At 37.2% G+C, this 21,010-nt stretch overlaps 1 protein-coding gene across 3 annotated transcripts in view; it reads right to left on the bottom strand.

The window, feature by feature from the left end:
• Positions 1–780: 780 nt before the first annotated feature.
• gne (glucosamine (UDP-N-acetyl)-2-epimerase/N-acetylmannosamine kinase) overlaps positions 781–21,010 on the bottom strand; it is a 52,693-nt gene continuing 32,463 nt past the window's right edge. For all 3 annotated transcript variants that reach the window (XM_003223320.4, XM_062971562.1, XM_008114596.3), the window contains 9 exons: positions 19,670–19,822; positions 18,856–19,068; positions 16,496–16,583; positions 15,088–15,298; positions 14,822–14,951; positions 12,195–12,416; positions 6,750–6,932; positions 5,072–5,188; positions 781–1,889 (listed from right to left, as the gene is read on the bottom strand). In XM_003223320.4, coding sequence (XP_003223368.1) covers positions 1,654–1,889; positions 5,072–5,188; positions 6,750–6,932; positions 12,195–12,416; positions 14,822–14,951; positions 15,088–15,298; positions 16,496–16,583; positions 18,856–19,068; positions 19,670–19,822 — 1,553 coding nt within the window. In that variant the 3' untranslated portion in view covers positions 781–1,653. The remainder of the gene's footprint in view (positions 1,890–5,071; positions 5,189–6,749; positions 6,933–12,194; positions 12,417–14,821; positions 14,952–15,087; positions 15,299–16,495; positions 16,584–18,855; positions 19,069–19,669; positions 19,823–21,010) is intronic.

The raw sequence follows: 21,010 nt of genomic DNA, 5'->3' as shown, positions 1-21,010 counted from the left end.
ATCCTATGCAACTCTGTGTTACATTGTTTTCTCTAACATGGCTACCACTTTGAAAATGAAAATTATTGTGCTTTTAGGATGGTAATATTCAAACTTATTGATCAATATGTACAGTAGCAATGTCATTACATCACACTGAGTTTTTAACATGCCTTTAAAACCATCTTAAGAAACTGTCCTGCAATGTTTTCCCTATGAAATGTGTCTGCTCAAAAGCAAGTCCCTATATGCTGCGTTACACTGCACAAGGTAGCATAAGTAGATGCGTATTCTTTGGCACAACCACAGAAATGGCATCCTTACGCAAACCAGGGCACATAGCAATCATGGCTTCCCAGTGAGTCTTTGCCTTCAGGTCTTTCAGTGTTTTGAGACCATGCGCTCCCAACCACTACATGTGAACTGCAAACATAATTCAAATACTGGCACAGTCATAGTGGTGTAAAGTGGCAGTTCTTAGTTCAAGGAAGCATACTTAAGTTTGAAGTCTCAAAATAACTTTAGTGGGGTTATTGAGGTGGGTGCTTCATGAAGCAGACAAGCAAAAAGGTATAAACATATTTTGGCATACAGAAACAATTGTGCTGCTAAAATTGTGTGACATCTCTGAAATCCAGTTTAAGTGTAGGATTTAGTTTGCCAACATTCACTAGCAGGATAATTGCATATCAATACATCCCTCTCCCAGCGCTCCCAAGGCAAATGCCTAACTCATCTGGATCAATGAGTAAAAGCAGTCTGTGACACTAATTGTTTTCCTAAACAACAGGAGAGATCTGATTAAAAAGACCAGAGACTCTTTAATATAATATTAAAGAAATACATATGATAAAGAATGAGAGAATAGAAAGTAATAACAGAAGATTCTGATTTATGGAATATTGTGTGAGTTAATGAGGTTCTGAATTTTACATGCGATACTGTATTATTTTTTTTACATCATCTTTGGAAAATAATAAATAAAAAGATTTTTTTCTTTAAAAAGGATATGAATTAAATAGGTTGCATTTTTAAAAAATGATACCACCATAAGCAACTTGAGACAAAATTAATATTTTGGCACACTTTCATCATTTATCTCTATGTAAGTTCTCATGTTTCTTATAAGTGTACCATACATCAGTTGACCAATTTTCTCAATAAGGATTATTAATATTAATTTAGCAAATAAATACATAAATGATCACTGCATATTCTAGAACGATATGGTTGTAGTTTCATCAAACAGAACGTGGTTTCCCGTTTCACTCTCGAGACAAACACAGTTAGATACACATCTGTAAGGAAAATGTATTTTCCTTTTTAATGACTAGTCCAATGTTCGGCTATTGAAGTAAGTATGTACTGGCTAACTCATCTGGAAAAACCACAACCAAGACAAAGTATGCAAATTTAAACCTCTACAATCTTTAGGCACCCTCTGAAATGTTTTACTTTCCTAAAAGTTTGTAAGAGGATTTTATCTGCGAAGTACCTTTCCAGTATCCTTTGATCTTACAAATGGAAATGCACATAAAAAGGAATATTTGGGGACAAAACCATTTTCCATTACTTCCTAAGCTGTCTAAAAGAGAGAACTGGTACCAGTAAGAAATCTTTTAGCAAAGAGCAACGATAAACGGCTGCATTCTGTTTCTACTTCTTGTTCTGTATTTAGTATATCCTGCGTGTTGTATAATCCAGAACCATGCTAGCAGCTCCAAGCAGGGCAGGATCTACCAGGTCTGAGACAACCACATCCACTGTCTGTGCAGAAAACAAGGCCCGCTGTTGGATCACTTCTTTCACAACGTCGATATAATGGCTTGCCAAGATGCCAGAAAGTATGACAAGGGAGGGGTTAATGGTGTGCATAATATTCACCACTCCAAGGCCCAGTGCTTGTCCAGCTGTGGGAACACAAAAAAGAGAAAATCCTGGATTTAGTTAAGAAGTGGGGAAAATGTAGTTAAGAAAGAAATTATTACTTCCAATATGGCTTTGTCTCACTGTCATTTCTGATTTTGCAAGCCACTTCAGAGGTAACAACACCAGAATGAACACAAACACCATGCAGCGTTGCACCTTTCTCACACTGCATTCAACAGTCCAGAACAAAACTGCTGTCTGCTTTATTTAAGGACAGGCCTAGCTGAGATATGACAGGTTGACATCAAGAGCCCTACCTAATGTCATGGTTTAAAAATGTGGCAAATAGTGACTCAGAAGATGACACTCCTTTTTAGGTTTCATTCTATCTCTACAGAAAGCCTTTCTTATATTTAGTAGTTCCTAGAACAAGTTTGGGCACCCTGATATCCACCAACCAGAAAGAAGTGCAAAAGAGAGACTGAATAATAAGACCAGGATTATATCTAGGAACAAAAAGACATGAACTGAGCTAACAGTTACACACAAATCCATTCCTGGTTATCAAGTATTTTTTTTTATTTCCCCAACAAATTTGTGGGAGAAGTATCAGTTTGTTGGGCTACTATTATACAACTGGGATTATTATTATCATTGACACAAAGGCACGGTATGACACAGCAAACGAGATATATAGGCTAGAATTTGTATCACAAAATTACAAGTCGAACACTTCTCAAGCGTTTAGGACTGTGTGATGTATTATTATTATTATTATTATTATTATTATTATTATTATTATTATTATTATTACTACTACTACTACTACTTCATTTATACCCAGAATTAAAATACAATAAATATACTTTAAATAGCAGTTAAAAACTACTGCATATCACTCAGTTATCTTTTATAAGATTTCAAACAACCTACTCAACCCACTCTACAGTTAAGAAAAGTTCTAAATAATAAATATGGTCAAAAGAGTCCTGGAATTCAAGACTCATAAGGATCAGAACAATGAATCTGAAGCTTCAACCAAACAACTAATGGCCAGGGTTCTAAGAGGAGGAATCCCCATCAAATGAAGATCTAAGCAGGACTAATATAAGGAAATAAATTAAACTAAAAGAATGGGAACTTATGTGGAATACAAAATTAAAATATTCATACGCAATAGATTTAAAAGAAAATTGGTATAAAATGATGTATCGTTGGTACATGATGCCACCAAAGCTAGGAACAATGTATAAAAACTCACAAAATAAATGTTGGAAGTGCGGGGATCAAGAAGGAACATTCTAGCACATGTGGACACGCAAAAAGGCGATCAACTATTGGAAAATGGTTCACACAATAGTTCAAGAGATTTTAAAAATTAAAATACAACTGAGACCCGAATACTTTTCATTGAGCATGATAGATGAGGAAGAGAAACAACTAGACAGAAATAAAGATATTCTGTTTGTTTATTTGTCCACCGCAGGAAGAATGGTCTATGCCAAACGCTGGAAACAGGAAGAAGTTCCAACTAAAGATGACTTGTTAGGCAAACTAATGGACATCATGGATATGGATAGATTAATATTTTTATTTAAAAAAAGTATAGGTGGTTAAATTAAAACTACAGACTGGAGACCCTTTAAAGAATATATGAAAATATAAAGAAAAAGGTTTTTGTAGAAGAAGGAAAAATACATAAGCAGGGAAGGCCCAACAGAAAAGATGAAAAATTGGGGTGAAGACAGGTAGATAAAGAAAAATAAAAGGACTATACGAGACTTAAAACACTGCAAAGAAGAAGAATGGAAGTACAGATTTCCCTCCTTTTGCTTTTTTTTCACCCTTTTCCCCTCCTCTTTTTAAAAATTTAATTTCTTTTTTTCTCATATAACCCGAACCTTCCTTTTTTATCCTGAATCCCTTTTTGCTACCCAATTTTATCTATGTCATATTAACAAATTTGCAATAAAAATTATTATAAAAAAGATCTACGTAGGAGAACCAGTAGAGCAAGAGAGACCAATGCCTTATCCAAAACAAATGCATACATACAGAATATGTAGTAATGTGTTGGTTGCTTTGAAGGGAGCATGAAAATATTACGTTGAACAAAATCTGGCTACCAGTATTTTAAAAAAAACCCTCTAAAATCAGGTCAATAAATAAAGAACAATGCCCAGAAAACAGGAATTCCAGACATGAAACAATCAGGGCCAGTTAACACCTTCCAACAAAAGATTCCTCCAGACAGGAAGCAGCCTGTCGTAAATCTTCTGACAGCTGTGGCACTTTGAAGCAGCAGCAGCCACAGCTCCCAATTATTTAGGCCCAGAAGCAGGTGAAAAGACATCCTCTCCCTCCCAAATGCCTTTGTCTCAGAGGGAAAAAAAGAAAAGGCTGGACGTAATGCCCTCCCATACTATCATCTCCTTTTCCTCAATTAAATTGTAGGCATGGGGGCAGGGTACAGTTCTGTATGTTATTTTACTTGTAAAGTGTTTGTACATTGATGGCACTACAAAACTACAACTACTATTACTACTAAAGACAATGATGATGGTAGTGGAGTTCCTCTCACAAAGTTTTTCATCTTCTGCTGAGATTTCAGAAAGCCTTACAGTTACAGGCAAGATGTGATTTCTGTGAGACCAGGTTAATGGATCCCAGTAAAGGACCAAAAACAACAATCAGAAGATGATCCAATTGACAATGCTCTAGATTCCATTTAGATTACTTCTGCTATCCTGTAATGTCTATCACTTTAAAAGCCAGCTTTTTAGCTGGCAAAGTCCACTTAACAGAACTCGAACAAAGTGGGGAATCCCCATGCAAAAGGACCAAAAATTAAGGATAGGATCCAAATATTGTTTTTCTGTGCTGACAGAATGCACCCATCAATGGAAGGAGAGATTTCCTTCTCTTAGCTCACTGCATAAATATGATCTGAAGAATTCATAGATTTACTGAAAATTCATAGATTTACTTTTCCATTTTCTTCCACTTACAGATGTCCTCTGTAAACCAGACATGCTATGTTAGTGCCATTTGCTCACATGCAGGCTTTATTACATCTGGACAAAGGCCCGTTTTTTCCTGCTAATGTTACTCTGCACCAGGCATTGAACGTGGTCAGTACTACACCAATAGGAAGCAGAGTTGCCACATCATACTTGTTATCAGAGTCAGGAGTCCCAAAAAGATTTATGGCTTCCGTCCTTACCTGTTCTGATAATATGTTCAGCTTTAGGATTTCCCAGTTTAGCTGCTTGGATCAGATGTACAGCAGTTACTACCTCTTCCTTCTTTACAGACATCCCTCCAACTAACAATGAATCCTCTGCAGGGACCAAAAAGATGAATAAAAAGAAGGCAATGATGACTGAGAAATGAGAACAACCTGGTTATAATTCATCAATCATAATACCAACCTGAGGCCATGGAGTGAAGAGGGGGCAACTAGGAAGACACAGCTCCATTGTGTCTTGTCCACCAGTACTTGGGATTGAGCCCCAGAACTGATAGAAGGACAAGTGGCTATAGGGTCACAAAAGCTAACAACCCAAACGACACTGCCGCAAAATTTAATTGCTAAGATGCCAAAGTAAAAATATTATCCGAATTTAAGCTATTTGGCCAGAAATGGAAAAAAAATAGCACAGGATCATATACTTCAACAAATGGTAGATTTGTGTGAAGCCCAAAGAGTGGATAAATGACAAATCGGATTAAGGAATAATGGAAAAGGAATAAGACCAATAACTTCACATATAAAATCTGGTTTGGGCAGTGAAGTGCACAGGTCTCACTCTAAGGAAGAAGTGGGAAATTTAGCTCTGTGGATGCTGTTGAACTACCATTCCCATCAACTTTAGAGGTATACTACTATTCTGTTGAATCACCTGGTTGGCTTGCATTTCAGATACAATACATTAGGGAACTATGGGCTCAAATGAGCCAGTTTCTTCCAGCAGGGTCTTTGCCCACAGTGGGTATGCTTGATCCTACTTCTGTCAGCATTAAAATATCTTGCTATTAGGCAGCACCAGGTAGTCACTGGTTCTTTTATATCTTTTGTATACTGTACAGAAAAACTAACTTTTTGCAGCCAGAAGCAGTTCAAAGTGATACAGTGGGAGAGCACAGCTTGAGGGACATGCATGACTGACAATGCTTTACTTATCCATGGTCATTTGAAAAGAAGCAGCAAAAATAAACATGGCAAACTTCAAAAGTACCACTGTGCTTAACAATGTAAATGGCAGGTCATTTTAATTTTACAATGCATAATAACAATTCTCCCAAAACCAGGATCTCCTGCAAAATGTGAGACTTGAAATCAGAAAAGCATTATTGCAGATCTGTAAGGAAAAAACTGGTCCCATTAAGGTAAGCAAGTTTCCTTGGTAGCAATGATTTGTTGGCTGCGGGTCATTATACCTGCAATATGACGGTCAACTTGAAGCAGCTTCCCTGTGGCATATTATCTAAAACCGATGAGTTTATACTAATTTTCCTCAATCACATGATGCATTTTCAGAATAATAACACACATTCCTAATATTGTTAAGGGACATATGCCGATTTATCTCTCAAGTGATATCTTGACTTGGCTATTGGCAACAAAATTAATTGAGAACAAACTGCTCCTAAAAACCTGGCAGTCCTTGTTTAAGAACCCATACAAAGTGATATCCTGACATTTGATTACTTAAAACAAGGATTAAGAGCATGTGGTTTTTCAGATATTTGTATTCCGATTCCCATTAGAGTACATAATGAGAGGTGATAGGAGCAGCACTCCATTCATATCTGGGGTATGGAGCAAAGGTTCCCTACTCCTAATTTCAATGGGTGTACTAGAGGTGAACACTTTTAGAACATATCAAACATGTGCCTACCATCATGTAATTTTTTAGCTTCTCTTTGCAAGGCTATTCCAGAAGCATAGGCTTCTAAACATCCATGGCTCCCACAGAGGCATTCTGGTCCGTCGAGAGCGACCATAATGTGCCCAAGTTCAGCAGCGCAAAAAGAGCTCCCATGAATTAATTCATTTTGATGAATGATTCCACCACCAATACCTGAAATGTAGAGACAGCATAAGAATTTCACCCAAACAGCAGGACCTGAAGGCATGTAGAAAACCTGTAACTTCTACATACTTTTCTAGTTATACATAAAAAAGGGTAAACAACATTCTCTTTGCTACTTCATGCAGAAACAAAACGCTGGTGTCACATACCAGCTTTTGGACAAAAGGATACCAGGATATTTTTGTTTCAAAACTACAGTATACGCCTTATGCCAGGGGTCCTCAAACTTTTAAAGCAGAGGGCCGGTCCACAATCCTTTAGACCAGGGGTCCCCAAACTAAGGCCCGGGGGCCGGATGCGGCCCTCCAAGGTCCTTTACCTGGCCCCCACCTTCATCTATATATATAAAAGAGTGATGGCATCACGGCAATTCACAAAACAACAAAAGTACAGGCCCCCCAACCTCAAAATTTGACAACACAACCCATCATCCACGCCTCAAGGTTGATACAATAAAAAGAAAAGAAAAATAAAGTCCTAATTAGAGGGAGAGCAATAATTTTTTTTATCCAATTGCTGCCAGTTTAGAGGGCTAATCTCTGCCCACTTGGTTGCCTAGCAACCAAGGGACAGCCAGGTTTCAGTTAGGGGACAGGCAGATTTAGGCCTCACTTAGACTTCTTCCACAGATTATCTAATTTGCACTGTATTATATGGCAGTGTAGACTCAAGGCCCTTCCACACAGCTATATAACCCATTTATAATCTTATATTATCTGCTTTGCACTGGATTATCTTGACTCCACACTGCCATATAATCCACTTCAGTGTGCATTTTATACAGCTGTGAAGAAGGGGCCTCATATAATCCAGTTCTGAGCAGATAATATAAGATTAGAAATATACAATAGAGTCTCACTTATCCAACGTAAACAGGCTGGCAGGATAAGTGAATATGTTGGATAATAAGAAGGGATTCAGGAAAAGCCAATTAAACATCAAATTAGGTAATCGTTATACAAATTAAGCACCAAAACATATTATACAACAAATTTGACAGAAAAAGTAGTTCCATGCGCAGTAATGCTATGTAGTATTTACAGTAGAGTCTCACTTATCCAACACTCGCTTATCCAACGTTCTGGATTATCCAATGCATTTTTGTAGTCAATGCTTTCAATATATTGTGATATTTTGGTGCTAAATTCATAAATACAGTAATTACTATATAGCATTACTGTGTACTGAACTACTTTTTCTGACAAATTTGTTGTCTAACATGATGTTCTGGTGCTTCATTTGTAAAATCATAACTTAATTTGATGTTTAATAGGGTTATCTTTAATTCCTCATTATCCAACATATTCGCTTATCCAACGTTCTGCCGGCCCGTTTATGTTGGATAAGTGAGACTCTACTGTACTGTATTTACAAATTTACCACTAAAATATCACAATGAATTTAAAACACTGACTACAAAAACATTGATTATGAAAAGGCAGACTGCGTTGGATAATCCAGAACATTGTATAAGCGAATGTTGGATAAGTGAGATTCTTCTTTAATATGAAATAATTACTGGGATAGAATAATGCAGAACAATACAATCTCTAAAACCAGGACAGTAAATAAACAGGGGAATTCCACACAGGAAACAATCAGGGCCAGCTAACACCTCCCAACAAAGTATTCCCATCATCAAAGTCTGGCAAATCCTGTTTTCTCAGGGCCACAGACAGTAGAAGCACATAAAATATCGCAAACAACACCACTCTGAAAACAAGAGAATTCCAAACAGGAAAGAATCAGGGCCAGCTAACACCTCCCAACAAAGTATTCCCATCATCAAAGTCTGGAAAATCCTCTGTTTTCTCAGGGCCACAGACAGTAGAAGCCCATAAAATATCGCAAACAACACCACTCTGAAAACAAGGGAATTCCAGACAGGAAACAATCAGGGCCAGCTAACACCTCCCAACAAAAAATTCACTCAGGGAGGAAATAGCCAGGCTTTAAAGCTGCAAGGCCATTACATCCTAATCATTTTTCCTAATTGCAGCATTCATACTTGCCTCCAACAAACAAACAAAACCAATCAGAAATATTGTATATTCACAACCTTTAGGAAATAATATCCCCTGATGGCGCAGCGTGTTAAAGCGCTGAGCTGCTGAACTTCTGGACCGAAAGGCCACAGGTTTGAATTGGGGGAGCGGAGAGAGCCCCCACTGTTAGCCCCAGCTTCTGCCAACCCAGAAGTTCAAAAACATGCAAATGTGAGTGCATCAATAGGTACTGCTCCGGCGGGAAGGTAACGACACTCCATGTAGTCATCCCACATGACCTTGGAGGAGTCTACGGACAACGCCGGCTCTTCGGCTTAGAAATGGAGATGAGCACCAACCTCCAGAGTAAGACACGACTGGACTTAATCTCTGGGGAAAACCTTTACCCTTGACCTTAACTACCACCAATTCCTCAATACTTTATTTCCCATACCACCAGATTTCGCCACAGCAACGCGTGGCCGGGCACAGCTAGTATTTTATAATATAATATTTTTATATCAGTTTTAATAATATAATATATAGTATATACATATAATATTGAAAAAATATTATAATGTTATACAATATAATACTAATAATAATACCATATAATAATATTAATTATATGATATATATTACATATAATATTACAGTATAGTGGTATAGTTCAATATAGTAATATATAATACTAATATTGTGCTATGCTAATAATATAATATACTAGCTGTGCTCGGCCACGCGTTGCTGTGGCGTTGTCTGGTGGTGTTGGTGAGAAATTGTTGAGGTAGTGGTGGTATTGAATGTCTGTTGTATTGTTGTCTTTATGTTTAGTATGCATTTGGTTGTTCGTGTACTGTGAAAGTGGTGAAGGTAGAGGGGGGGGTCTATGTCCCTGTGTAGTATAGTATAGTATTTATACGTTGTCCATGTGTTGTGAATGCTTGGATTGTGTCCTGCTGCATAGTAGAAAGGGTTGGGCTGGATGGCCCTTAGGGGTCTCTCCAAACTCTTGTGCCGGTCCTCTGGGCTGAGTAGGTTGCTAGGAGACCAAGTGGGCGGAACTTAGCCTTGTAACTGGCAGCAATTGGATAAAAACAATTATTCCTCTCCCTCTAATTAGGACTTTTCTTTTCTTTTCTTTTTGTTGTATCAACCTAGAGCCGTGGATGATGGGTTAAGTGATGGCTAAGTTCCGCCCACTAGGTAATATATTAGTATTATATATTACTATATTGAACTATACCACTATACTGTAATATTATATGTAATATATATCATATAATTAATATTATTATATGGTATTATTATTAGTATTATATTGTATAACATTATAATATTTTATCAATATTATATGTATATACTATATATTATATTATTAAAACTGATATAAAAATATTATATTATAAAATATGAAGGTGGGGGCCAGGTAAAGGACCTTGGAGGGCCGCATCCGGCCCCCAGGCCTTAGTTTGGGGACCCCTGCCTTATGCTATTTATGCCATATTAGTATTTCAATATATGCAACTGAACATAATATTAGGATATAAATAAATCCAGATATCACTTGTGACTACTATCTGTAAACATGTAGTTTATCTTTTCCATTTTTAGAATATAAATACAGTGTGACTCCTATGAACTTTAAGTAAAAGGAGGCAAATGGAAAGGGATACTTAGTGTTCTATTCTTAAACCTGCTAGTTAGTCTCCATCATAATTATCTATACTACAGCCTAAATAAGAATTTGCTTTTTTCAGGCTTTTAAACTTTGAAAATGTCAGTTATTGCTAGACTGGCATAAAAAACGCTACGCTTGAATTATTTTCAACATTGAGCCTCTGAGGTTAGTTTTCACCACTTATTGCACTGTCACCAAAGAAGTTATTGCCAATTCAAAACTGGTATGGGAAGATTATCTACACATAAATGCCAAATTTTAGCAGAAGGTTGGGTGAGCTGCATACTAGAGCAGCATTTGCTTACTGTTGGAGCAGCTGATCTTCATCTCATTGGAACATTGGAATAATTTCATACAGTAAAAAGGGACCCAAATTTTCTTTCTCCCAATTTTCACTTGGATTGCTTTATTCTCAGCTTTTCATTTACTGCATAAAAGCTTTTACTCAATTTTTTTCCTGGGCAACAAAGAGTAAATGTATGGCACAATTAGTAATTTTTCAGCTACCATATTTACTCAAGTGCAATGTGCCATCAATTGTAATGTGTGCCTCAATTTTTAAGGTTGCAAAAATGTTATTGTTGAATGTCAGCAATTCTGTTTTTCACCTTGGAACGGCTGACAGGCAGGAGAAAGTTGTGCCCCTCCATCAGGCTGAGACTAGTGAACTTGCCAGCCTCAGCCTGATAGATGGGTGGCCACTTCCCAAAGAAGCCTCATTCATGAAGCCTTCAAAATCGAGATGGAAGTCTTGAAGGCCTTGTGAATAAGGCCAGTTGTGGAGCTGTGCCCCTTTCAACAGACCAAGGCTGGCGAGTTTGCCAGCCTTAGCGTGAGAGGGACCCAGGCGGGTTTACATGTGCAAGTCTAATGTGCACCTCACCTTTGACTATGTAATTTAGCCAAAAAAGTGAGCAGTAGATTCAGGTAAATATGGTATTTAAAAGGCCTGATAAACTGTTTTTCCAGTGCTCCAGACAGTTTATATCATATTAACTTTTTAAAATGAATAACCTTATGTGAAACGCAAAAGAAACCCAGGGCTATTTAAAGTACTTTTCCGCAGACCACTGACAAATTATTAAAAGAACTCTTTTTCATCATCATCATCATATCATTGTTATTTGTAGCCTATCCTTTCTCTCTAAAAATAGCGACTCAATGCGGTTCAAAATAAAATCAGTACAATACAATTTAAAACCTAAAAATATGCAAACATTGAAATAGAATTAAATATTAACAGTATTAAAAATAGACAGTTAAAACCATAGCACTCCCTTACTTGATCTTAAAAAACCTCCTTCTTCAAAAGCTTGCCCAATTAAAAAGATTTTAGCCTGCCACTGGAAGGGTAGCAGGGAGGAAGCCGGATCCTGGCTTCCCTGGGAAGAAGGGAGTTCCAGGGTCAAGGGGCAGCCACCAATAAGGCTCGCTCTCTTCTTCATGTCAATGGAACTTGCAATGGAGATGTGACTGAAAGATGGGCATCTCTTATGTATCTCAGGACCTGGGGCAGGTTCGTAGAGAGATACAATCAACCCAATACTAGGTCTGTGTTGGAATTTGATCTGAACACAAAGGTACCTGTCCCAGTGATGAGCGTTACAAAGTTTTCTATTCCTTTTCCATGTCCAAATTTTCTCTCTGCAAGAGCTGCACAGTTGCCATCATTGTCAACCCACACTGGCAAGTGCAGAGCATCTGATATGGGAGTCCGTAAGTCAACAGAACTCCATTCTTGAATAAGTTTTGTGGAATGGAGAACAACACCTTCTCGAGGATTTACTCGCCCACCTGTAGAAATGCCTGAGTACAAAGGTACATGTCAAAAAGAAAAAATAATGACACAATTGTTTTGAGGGGGGAGGGGCTTTAAATAAGCATTAACTGTCAATTTGTCATACAGAAACAAAACAATCTCTTCTAACCATCATTTGTCTCCCCCCTCTCTCTCTGTATATGTATGTATGCATGTATATACACACACACACACACACACACACACACACATATATATATATATACAGTGGTGGGAAAAGTATTTAGTCAGATACCAATTGTACAAGTTCGCCCACTTAAAAAGATGAGAGAGGCCTGTAATTGACATCATAGATAGACCTCAACATGAGAAAACACACTCAGAAAATCACATCGTCTGATTTTTCACAAATTTATTTGCAAATTAAGGTGGAAAATAAGTATTTGGTCAATAACAAAAGTTCATCTCAATACTTCATTATATATCCTTTATTTGCAATGACAGAGGTCAAACATTTTCTGTAAGTCCTCACAAGGTTGGCACACACTGTTGCTGGTATGTTGGCCCATTCCTCCATGTAGATCTCCTCAAGAATAGTGATGGTTTGGGGCTGTCGCTGGGCAACATGGACTTTCAACTCCCTCCAAAGGTTTTCTATAGGGTTGAAATCTGGAGACTGGCTAGGCCACTCCAGGACCTTGAAATGCTTCTTACGAAGCCACTCCTTCATTGCCCTGGCGTTGTGCTTGGGATCACTGTCATGCTGAAAGACCCAGTCACGTTTCATCTTCAGTGCCCTTGCTGATGGAAGGAGGTTTGCACTCAAAATCTCATGACACATGGCCCCATTCGTTCTTTCATGTATACGGATCAGTCGCCCTGGTCCCTTTGCAGAGAAACAACCCCAAAGCAAGATGTTGCCACCCCCATGCTTCACAGTAGGGATGGTGTTCTTTGAATGCAACTCTGCATTCTTTCTCCTCCAAACATGACAAATTGTGTTTCTGCCAAACTGTTCTACTCTGGTTTCATCTGACCATATGACATTCTCTCAATATTCTTCTGGATCATCCAAATGCTCTCTAGCAAACTTCAGACATGACCAGACATGTACTGGCTTAAGCAGGGGAACACGTCTGGCACGGCAGGATCTGAGTCCCTGACAGCGTAGTGTGTTACTGATGGTAGCCTTTGTGACGTTGGTCCCAGCTCTCTGCAGGTCATTCACTAGGTTCCTCCATGTGATTCTGGGATTTTTGCTCACCATTCTTGTGATCATTTTGACCACACGGGGTGAGATCTTGCGTGGAGCGTCAGATCGAGGGAGATTCTCAATGGTCTTGTATCTCTTCCATTTTCTCATTATTGCTCCCACAGTTGATTTCTTCACATCAAGCTGTTTGCCTATTGCAGATTCAGTCTTCCCAGTCTGGTGCAGGACTACAATTTTGTTTCTGGTGTCCTTCGACAGCTCTTTGGTCTTCACCATAGTGGAGTCTGGAGTGTGACTGCTTGAGGTTGTAGACATGTGTCTTTTGTACTGATAACAAGTTCAAATAGGTGTCATTCCTACAGGTAATGAGTGGAGGACAGAGGAACCTCTTCAAGAAGAAGTTACAGGTCTGTGAGACTCAGAAATCTTGCTTGTTTGTAGGTGACCAAATACTTATTTTCCATCATAATTTGCAAATAAATTTTTGAAAAATCAGACGATGTGATTTTCTGAATGTGTTTTCTGATGTTGTCTCTCATAGTTGAGGTCTACCTATGATGTCAATTACAAGCCTCTCTCATCCTTTTAAGTGGAAGAACTTGTACAATTGATATCTGACTAAATACTCCCCCCCCCACTGTATATGTATTTCCCTTGTCATCAACAAGTAAATAACTATTAACATCTGGTAACTTATTCAAAGAGTCATTGTGGTGTAGTGTTTTGAGTGTTGGAATAATCATCATCATCATCATCATCATCATTTATATTCTGTCTTTCTTCCCATGGGGACTCAAGGCGGCTAACATCTATCTATACTAGATACAGTTTAAAAAGAGCAATACAAAAGTTAAAAAAACAATTAAAGTTAACAGTGCAGTAAAAACAGAATTAAAATACAGTAAATACACTAAAATGGCATTTCAAACTGCATTATATGGCACTGTAGATGGGGCAAGGAAGACCAAGGAAACCAACTGGGTGATCTTGAACAAGTTTCACTTTCTTAGTCTCAGGAGAAGACCACTGCAGGTTCACTCCGAACCAATCTTACCAGAGGAAAAATACATCAGCGGGTGTCAGAAGAAAAGGTGAAAGTACTGCAAGGGAAGGCAGGCATGTGCCTTTTCATTGTTTCTCACTTTAAAAACAGAATACTATAAAATATACGTTTAGCACAGTAATATATAATGGTGTCTTTTCGAGAGCTAGAAAATGTGTCATTTGTTAAAAACTTACCCACACCCAGAATTCTGCAGTTCAGATTTACTGCTTCTGATGCAGCTTCTATACACATCTTAAGGATCACTTCTATTCTTTCCTGATAGGTTCTGGGATTCAGCTGAGTATCTTTCTTAACAATTTCACCCTTAATGAAAGGAAAAACCTTTAAACGTCTTGAATTTTTCCTACATACTGTCCTCCTATAGTAAAGGTGACTTTTCTACAGGCAGTACCTGGGTTATGAAAAATTAACATTTCATAGATGCTTCAAAACAGTTTACCTTCATGCTAACAATTGCTACTCGGAGGTTTGTTCCTCCTAGATCCACCGCCAATGCACTCTGGGTTTCTAGGATATGATCAATATCTTGAGAGATGTTCTCTTTTACAGGAGGGAAGCAGAATTTCTTCTGAAGGGGTTCTTGGAGGTCAATAGATTTAAGGAACTTCAAAATTCTTGGAACAGCATTCCCATCCCCATATATTTTCGAACTATTATATCAGAAAAAAACAACAGGAACATGTAAAGCAAGAACAGTAACACACCTTACAATATATATTTTTTCTAAATCATTGCTTCTTAAACTGTGGGTCCTGACAGTTTTAGCTTAATTTAGTGTAGGGGTTGCCAAAATTTGGCAACAGTAACAATTTCCTCAATGTTGCCTAGTGGCGGTTTGACATTTATTCAAATCTGTTGTGCAGTGCTTATAGTCGACTCTACAGAAGAAGTTGCAGCTGTACTTCATAAAAAGAAAAATTACCCTTTTTAGGAAGCTTTGCAAATGCTGGTTTGACATCAGTAACAGTTTGATTTTTATAACTATTTCATTTACCTATATACGCAGGGCCATTTCTCAGGCAGAAAGGGGTCCTGAGTGGAAAAGTTTAAGTCCTGTTCTAAATCGCAGTAGGATAGAAATTAAAAAAACCCTACTGAATCAGGAAAGAAGTCATATTTGTGACAGAATGGCTCTTGATGTCTACAAATACAGTAGTCTCACTTATCCAAGCTAAATGGGCCAGCAGAAGCTTGGATAAGCGAATATCTTGGATAATAAGGAGGGATTAAGGAAAAGCCTATTAAACTTCAAATTAGGTTATGATTTTACAAATTAAGCACCAAAACTTCATGTTATACAACAAATTTGACAAAAAAAGTAGTTCATTATGCAGTAATGTTATGTTGTAATTACTGTATTTACGAATTTAGCACCAAAATATCACGATATATTGAAAACATTGACGACAAAAATGTATTGGATAATCCAGAGGCTTGGATAAGTGAGACTCTACTGTATAGGAAACTTGAAATATTTACTGCAATTCAGCGCATCTTAAGCACAGAAAAAGCTGGATTTATGAAGACCTAAAATGAAAGATTTTTTAATCTGCATGACTGTTTACTAAAACACTAACTGCTGCTACTTGTAACAATACACACACATTGTTGGTGTTATTTCTATTATACTACTATGAACTAAGCAGCACTGCACACAAGGACCAAAATTTTATATCTCTTGTAACTACTTTCACTGGTGTCAAACATGTGGTCCTATAGATATTTTGGACTTCAGCTCCCAGTATTCTTTATCATTGGACAAGATGGCTAGGACTTCTGGAAGTTGGAGGCCCAAACATCTGGAGGGCCACAAAACTGACACCTATGATTTACATTATTATACTTACCAGGGATACTGTTTTCCAAACTGGAGATGCAGGGCTTGAAGTATTTTGTCCTGGGTGTCAGCATCACGAACATGAAGGACATTTTCACCTTGGTTTTTTTTGAAAAGTCAGAAAAATAATGTTATATCAAGAAATTGAGTTTGAAATGCTGAGTACTTGCTGTTGAATGTCACCAATGTATTTCCAGCAAGGAAAAGGGGTTTGTATAGGAAGGTCCTGTGCCAATTCAGTTACAAATGCTGACATTTCAGTTAAACTGAAGTGAAATTCCACTGCACTGTAGACAAGCAAATTATTGCAATTATTTAGACTAACTATAGTGATGTTTAAATATTTGTTTGCAATAGCAATCTGTGCATATCTGAACTAAAGATCAAGCACAGGACTGGATATGCAGAAGAGTATATTTTCTTGAAGGAATGGTAAAAGCATGTTTCTCTCTCATTAAAATATTAGGGTACCTCGACATGTAGAATTAATGGAGTTTGACAACACTTTAATTCAATGCCATGGAATCTTGAGATTTGTAGTTTGATGAGGCACCAGCATTCTTTGGCAGAAAAGGCTAAAGAACTTGTCAAACTACAACTCTCATAACTCCATAACTCCATGGCGATTAAAATTATATCAAATGCATTAATTCTGCACTGCATACTACATATATATGGAACTGATGACATTACAGAAATGTGAGTTTAACAGGGACAAACAGGGATGGTTCTCTCAAGAACAACTAGTTCTAACAATAAATGTAAAATCTTGACATGTCATAATATGTTATCTTTAGTATCAATGAAGTAAAATAAAAGTGGTAAGATAAAGTAAAAGGCAGAAGTGAGGGGAAAAAGGAGACTACATTACAGATTGATTGATTCAATTAAAAAAGCCACAGCCCTGATCTTGCAAGAGGTGAGCAGGACTGGTGCACTTGGAGGTCTCCTATAGATATTTTGTGTTGATCAAGAATCAACTTGTGTTGATTTAGAAATAACAGAGAAGAGGTAGGTCATGGAGTTTGAGGGCATCAGGTGCAAACAGCTTTGCAGACTACTTTTGCGATCATATCACTCTTATCTCCCATAAGTTCCTTGATTAGTCAGCTGTTTGAAATAATGAAACATACTAGACAACTAAAGTATTGCAAAGGAAATGCATATACATTGTCATAATTAACTTTTCGACAATGAAAGGACGGGGGAGTATAGATCTTAAAACAAAACAAACTTGAATGCTTAACAAGGTGGCCATCTATCAAGGGTGCTTTGAATGCAATTTTCCTACTTCTTGTCAAGGGGTTGGACTGGATGGCCCACGAGGTCTCTTCCAACTCTATGATTCTATAGTTCTAAGGTCAAGTGGTTCCCCTGATATGAAAGAATAGTCTTGATTTGCACAAAAAACACCCACAATATTATTATTAACTCATTTGGATAAAAAAGAGGAAAGACTTTTCCAACCAATTATAGAGTACAAACAAGACAGCAATGATGGGTTTTCTCCCCATGCATATTGAAAAGAATATCAAACAACTTATACAGAAACTGCAATTTTGCATATAGAGTAGAGTCTCACTTATCCAAGCTAAACGGGCCGGCAGAAGCTTGGATAAGCAATTATCTTGGATAATGAGGAGGGATTAAAGAAAAGTCTATTAAACATCAAATTAGGTTATGATTTTACAAATTAAGCACCAAAACATCATGTTATACAACAAATTTGACAGAAAAAGTAGTTCAATACGCAGTAATGTTATGTTATAATTACTGTATTTACAAATTTAGCACCAAAATATCATGATATATTGAAAACACTGACTACAAAAATGGCTTGGATAATCCAGAGGCTTGGATAAGCGAGGCTTGGATAAGTGAGACTCTACTGTACAACAAAAACAGTAAATAATCATTTGAGCTTGTATACGCAACCTCACTGAGTGACCAATAGCACAAGAACTCTAAGGAACCCCTATTTATGCTGTCTGGCAGATTCTATTCTGGGGGTAAAAAAAGAGGAAATTGCCCCTCTATTTCCTTTTTCATTTTTTCCTGCCTGGAAACACTAACCAATGCATTAGTAACAATCATGTCTAGTTCCCAATTCAACTGGCAATTTGCCAAACAGATTTAACTCTAGCCTACAAATATTCCAGTATTTCATGGTACTTTATATGAAATGTCCTCAGTCTTGTTGAGGAGTTTGAATGACTGCAAATATATAAATGGCAAAAACAAGGAAAAAATACAATAGCCTATTATTGTTTCTACGTATTAAGAGATCTGGGTACAATTTAAAAAATGGACATAAAAACAGCTTTAAGAGAGCAGAAATATGCTACAAAAATTAAAAAAATTATACCATACCTGTTTCTCTTCCTATCTGCCGTGTTCCAAGATTGATGACTGGGGTACCAAAAGCCCCAACTTCTCGCACACCACAACTGCTGTTCCCAATCACACATCCAGCATGAGCCACTAACTGAATGAACTGGTCAAAGGGAACATGCTTTACTGCTCGGAAATTTGGGTGGTGCTCAACACCTTTCTTCCTCATTACTCGAACCATTTCTTTGCTTCCTGTGGTAAAAGCAACCACACACTGTGTAACAAATTCACTGTATTTTAATAGAATGACTAGTATTGCCAGCATTGTTATGCTTAACCATATAAACAGAAAATCTATGATATCCAAAACCCTGTTGTAACTCTATTTGGATGATCTTCTAGGAGTACTAATAGGATTCCATTACCTTGATTTTTGTTATTAAATATCAAAAAAGCTCTACTGTTGGAGCAAAGCAATACAGCAGATGCAATCATCTCTTACTTAAAACTATGCTTTTGTAATAAAATTACAATACAATAGTTGTTTTCAACATTAACATCTAAACCAAAGAACAACACATATTAGGCTAGTCACTGACTTCAATTTGAAAGTTAAATTCTTGCTTACCATAATCGTTTTCCTAAATGAAGAAAATTGAATTTGAAAGCGCTGATTGATTGATCATGGTACTGGTTTTTTTCTAAATGGAATTTGTGAATCAAAACTTTCAACACTGGCTGCTTATGCAGCCTCAAGAATCCATTATGTGACATACAACAACATAACAAGAAAGGAGCTGTAGTGCTTACATCCCACATTTAAGCTAATTAAATAAAAATGTATCAAACTCACCTGCATCAATATTTGGGAATAAAACCAATGTCATCTTATTAAAAGATATAAGAGCATCTAAAGTCAATTCAAACATCTTTATGGAATGTTTAATATCTGTGGTCACTGGGTGTTGTAAAGCTACTATATAATCCTTTGGTTTTACACCTTCACCTGTAAAAGCCAAGTAAAAAAATGCAACTTAAAACAAAAACCAGAACTCTTAGCCCGCAGAAGAAAACCATAATAACAATAATGTCAATACTAAAAATAATTTCTTGCATCATGAAGTAAGTCAGTTTCTCTTCCAAATGCATTAAATCGCCTCAACCATTTCTTGAATTATGAACCCACACACAAGAAAGATATAATGAAGTTTTGATATGTTTAATGAGGCCATCAATTATTTTTAGTATTCATTTATGTGTTGACATCCTGACAAGTTATGGCCCGAAGAAACTCGTATGCCATCATTTACTTTTAAAGGTAGACATCTACTGTATATGAGTGTATAAGCTGACCTCATGTATAAATTGAGGGCAGATTTTGGCCCCCAAATTATGGATTTTGCTATGACTCATGTATAAAACAAGGGTCATTTTGTGGGATGGGGAAAGTGTCTCTCAGGGGGCCATATCACCCCAGGTTGTCACTGCTACCATTTTCATACCTAAGTATTCAGAGAGAGAAAAAAATGACACTACATTAGAGAGAATAGAGCGGGTCGGTACTTTTCTTAAAATCTCCTGGGAAAGACTATGCTCTTGCCTTGTCCCACTCAACTCAGTCAAGGGAATGGTTAAAATACAATATGTTCATTGGTCAACTCAGATTATGGGGGTTGATTTCTTAAACGAAATTTCTAGCCTATATATGAATGTATATAGCAATTGTCCTGTTTATCTGTGGTAAATGGATAAGAAAGGCATACTTCAATTTATCTGAAAAATAAAATTAAGGACAAAAATATTAAGCCATTTCCCCCCCAAATACAGATTTTTAGAAGCATCTCTTGTCAAATACCAAAGAAATGAATTTGTTCCATTGGATTATTACAATGAGCCAGAAATGCCACTGATATGTACCGCTACACTTTGACTACACAAGAAACAGTACATTGCTTTATATTCACTGTATTAAGTGTAAAATATGTAATATTCCAAGAACACCCTCAAATACTAATAGATATCACCTTCCAACCCTCCTGTCTAATTTTATGATCTTCATAAGAGAACAGCACCCATTTATAATACAAAATCTAAAGCAAGCCTGCACAACATGTAACTCACCAAACCAAATACAACCTGTCAACCATGATGACAGCCTCATTATGGGCTGTTTAAACAATGTTGCAAGGGACCA

The sequence above is a fragment of the Anolis carolinensis genome, chromosome 2 (assembly GCF_035594765.1).
Source record: "Anolis carolinensis isolate JA03-04 chromosome 2, rAnoCar3.1.pri, whole genome shotgun sequence".
Classification (NCBI taxonomy): Eukaryota; Metazoa; Chordata; class Lepidosauria; order Squamata; family Dactyloidae; genus Anolis; species Anolis carolinensis.
Note: the sequence above shows the minus strand (reverse complement) of the source record. Positions and strands in the feature narration are given on the sequence as shown.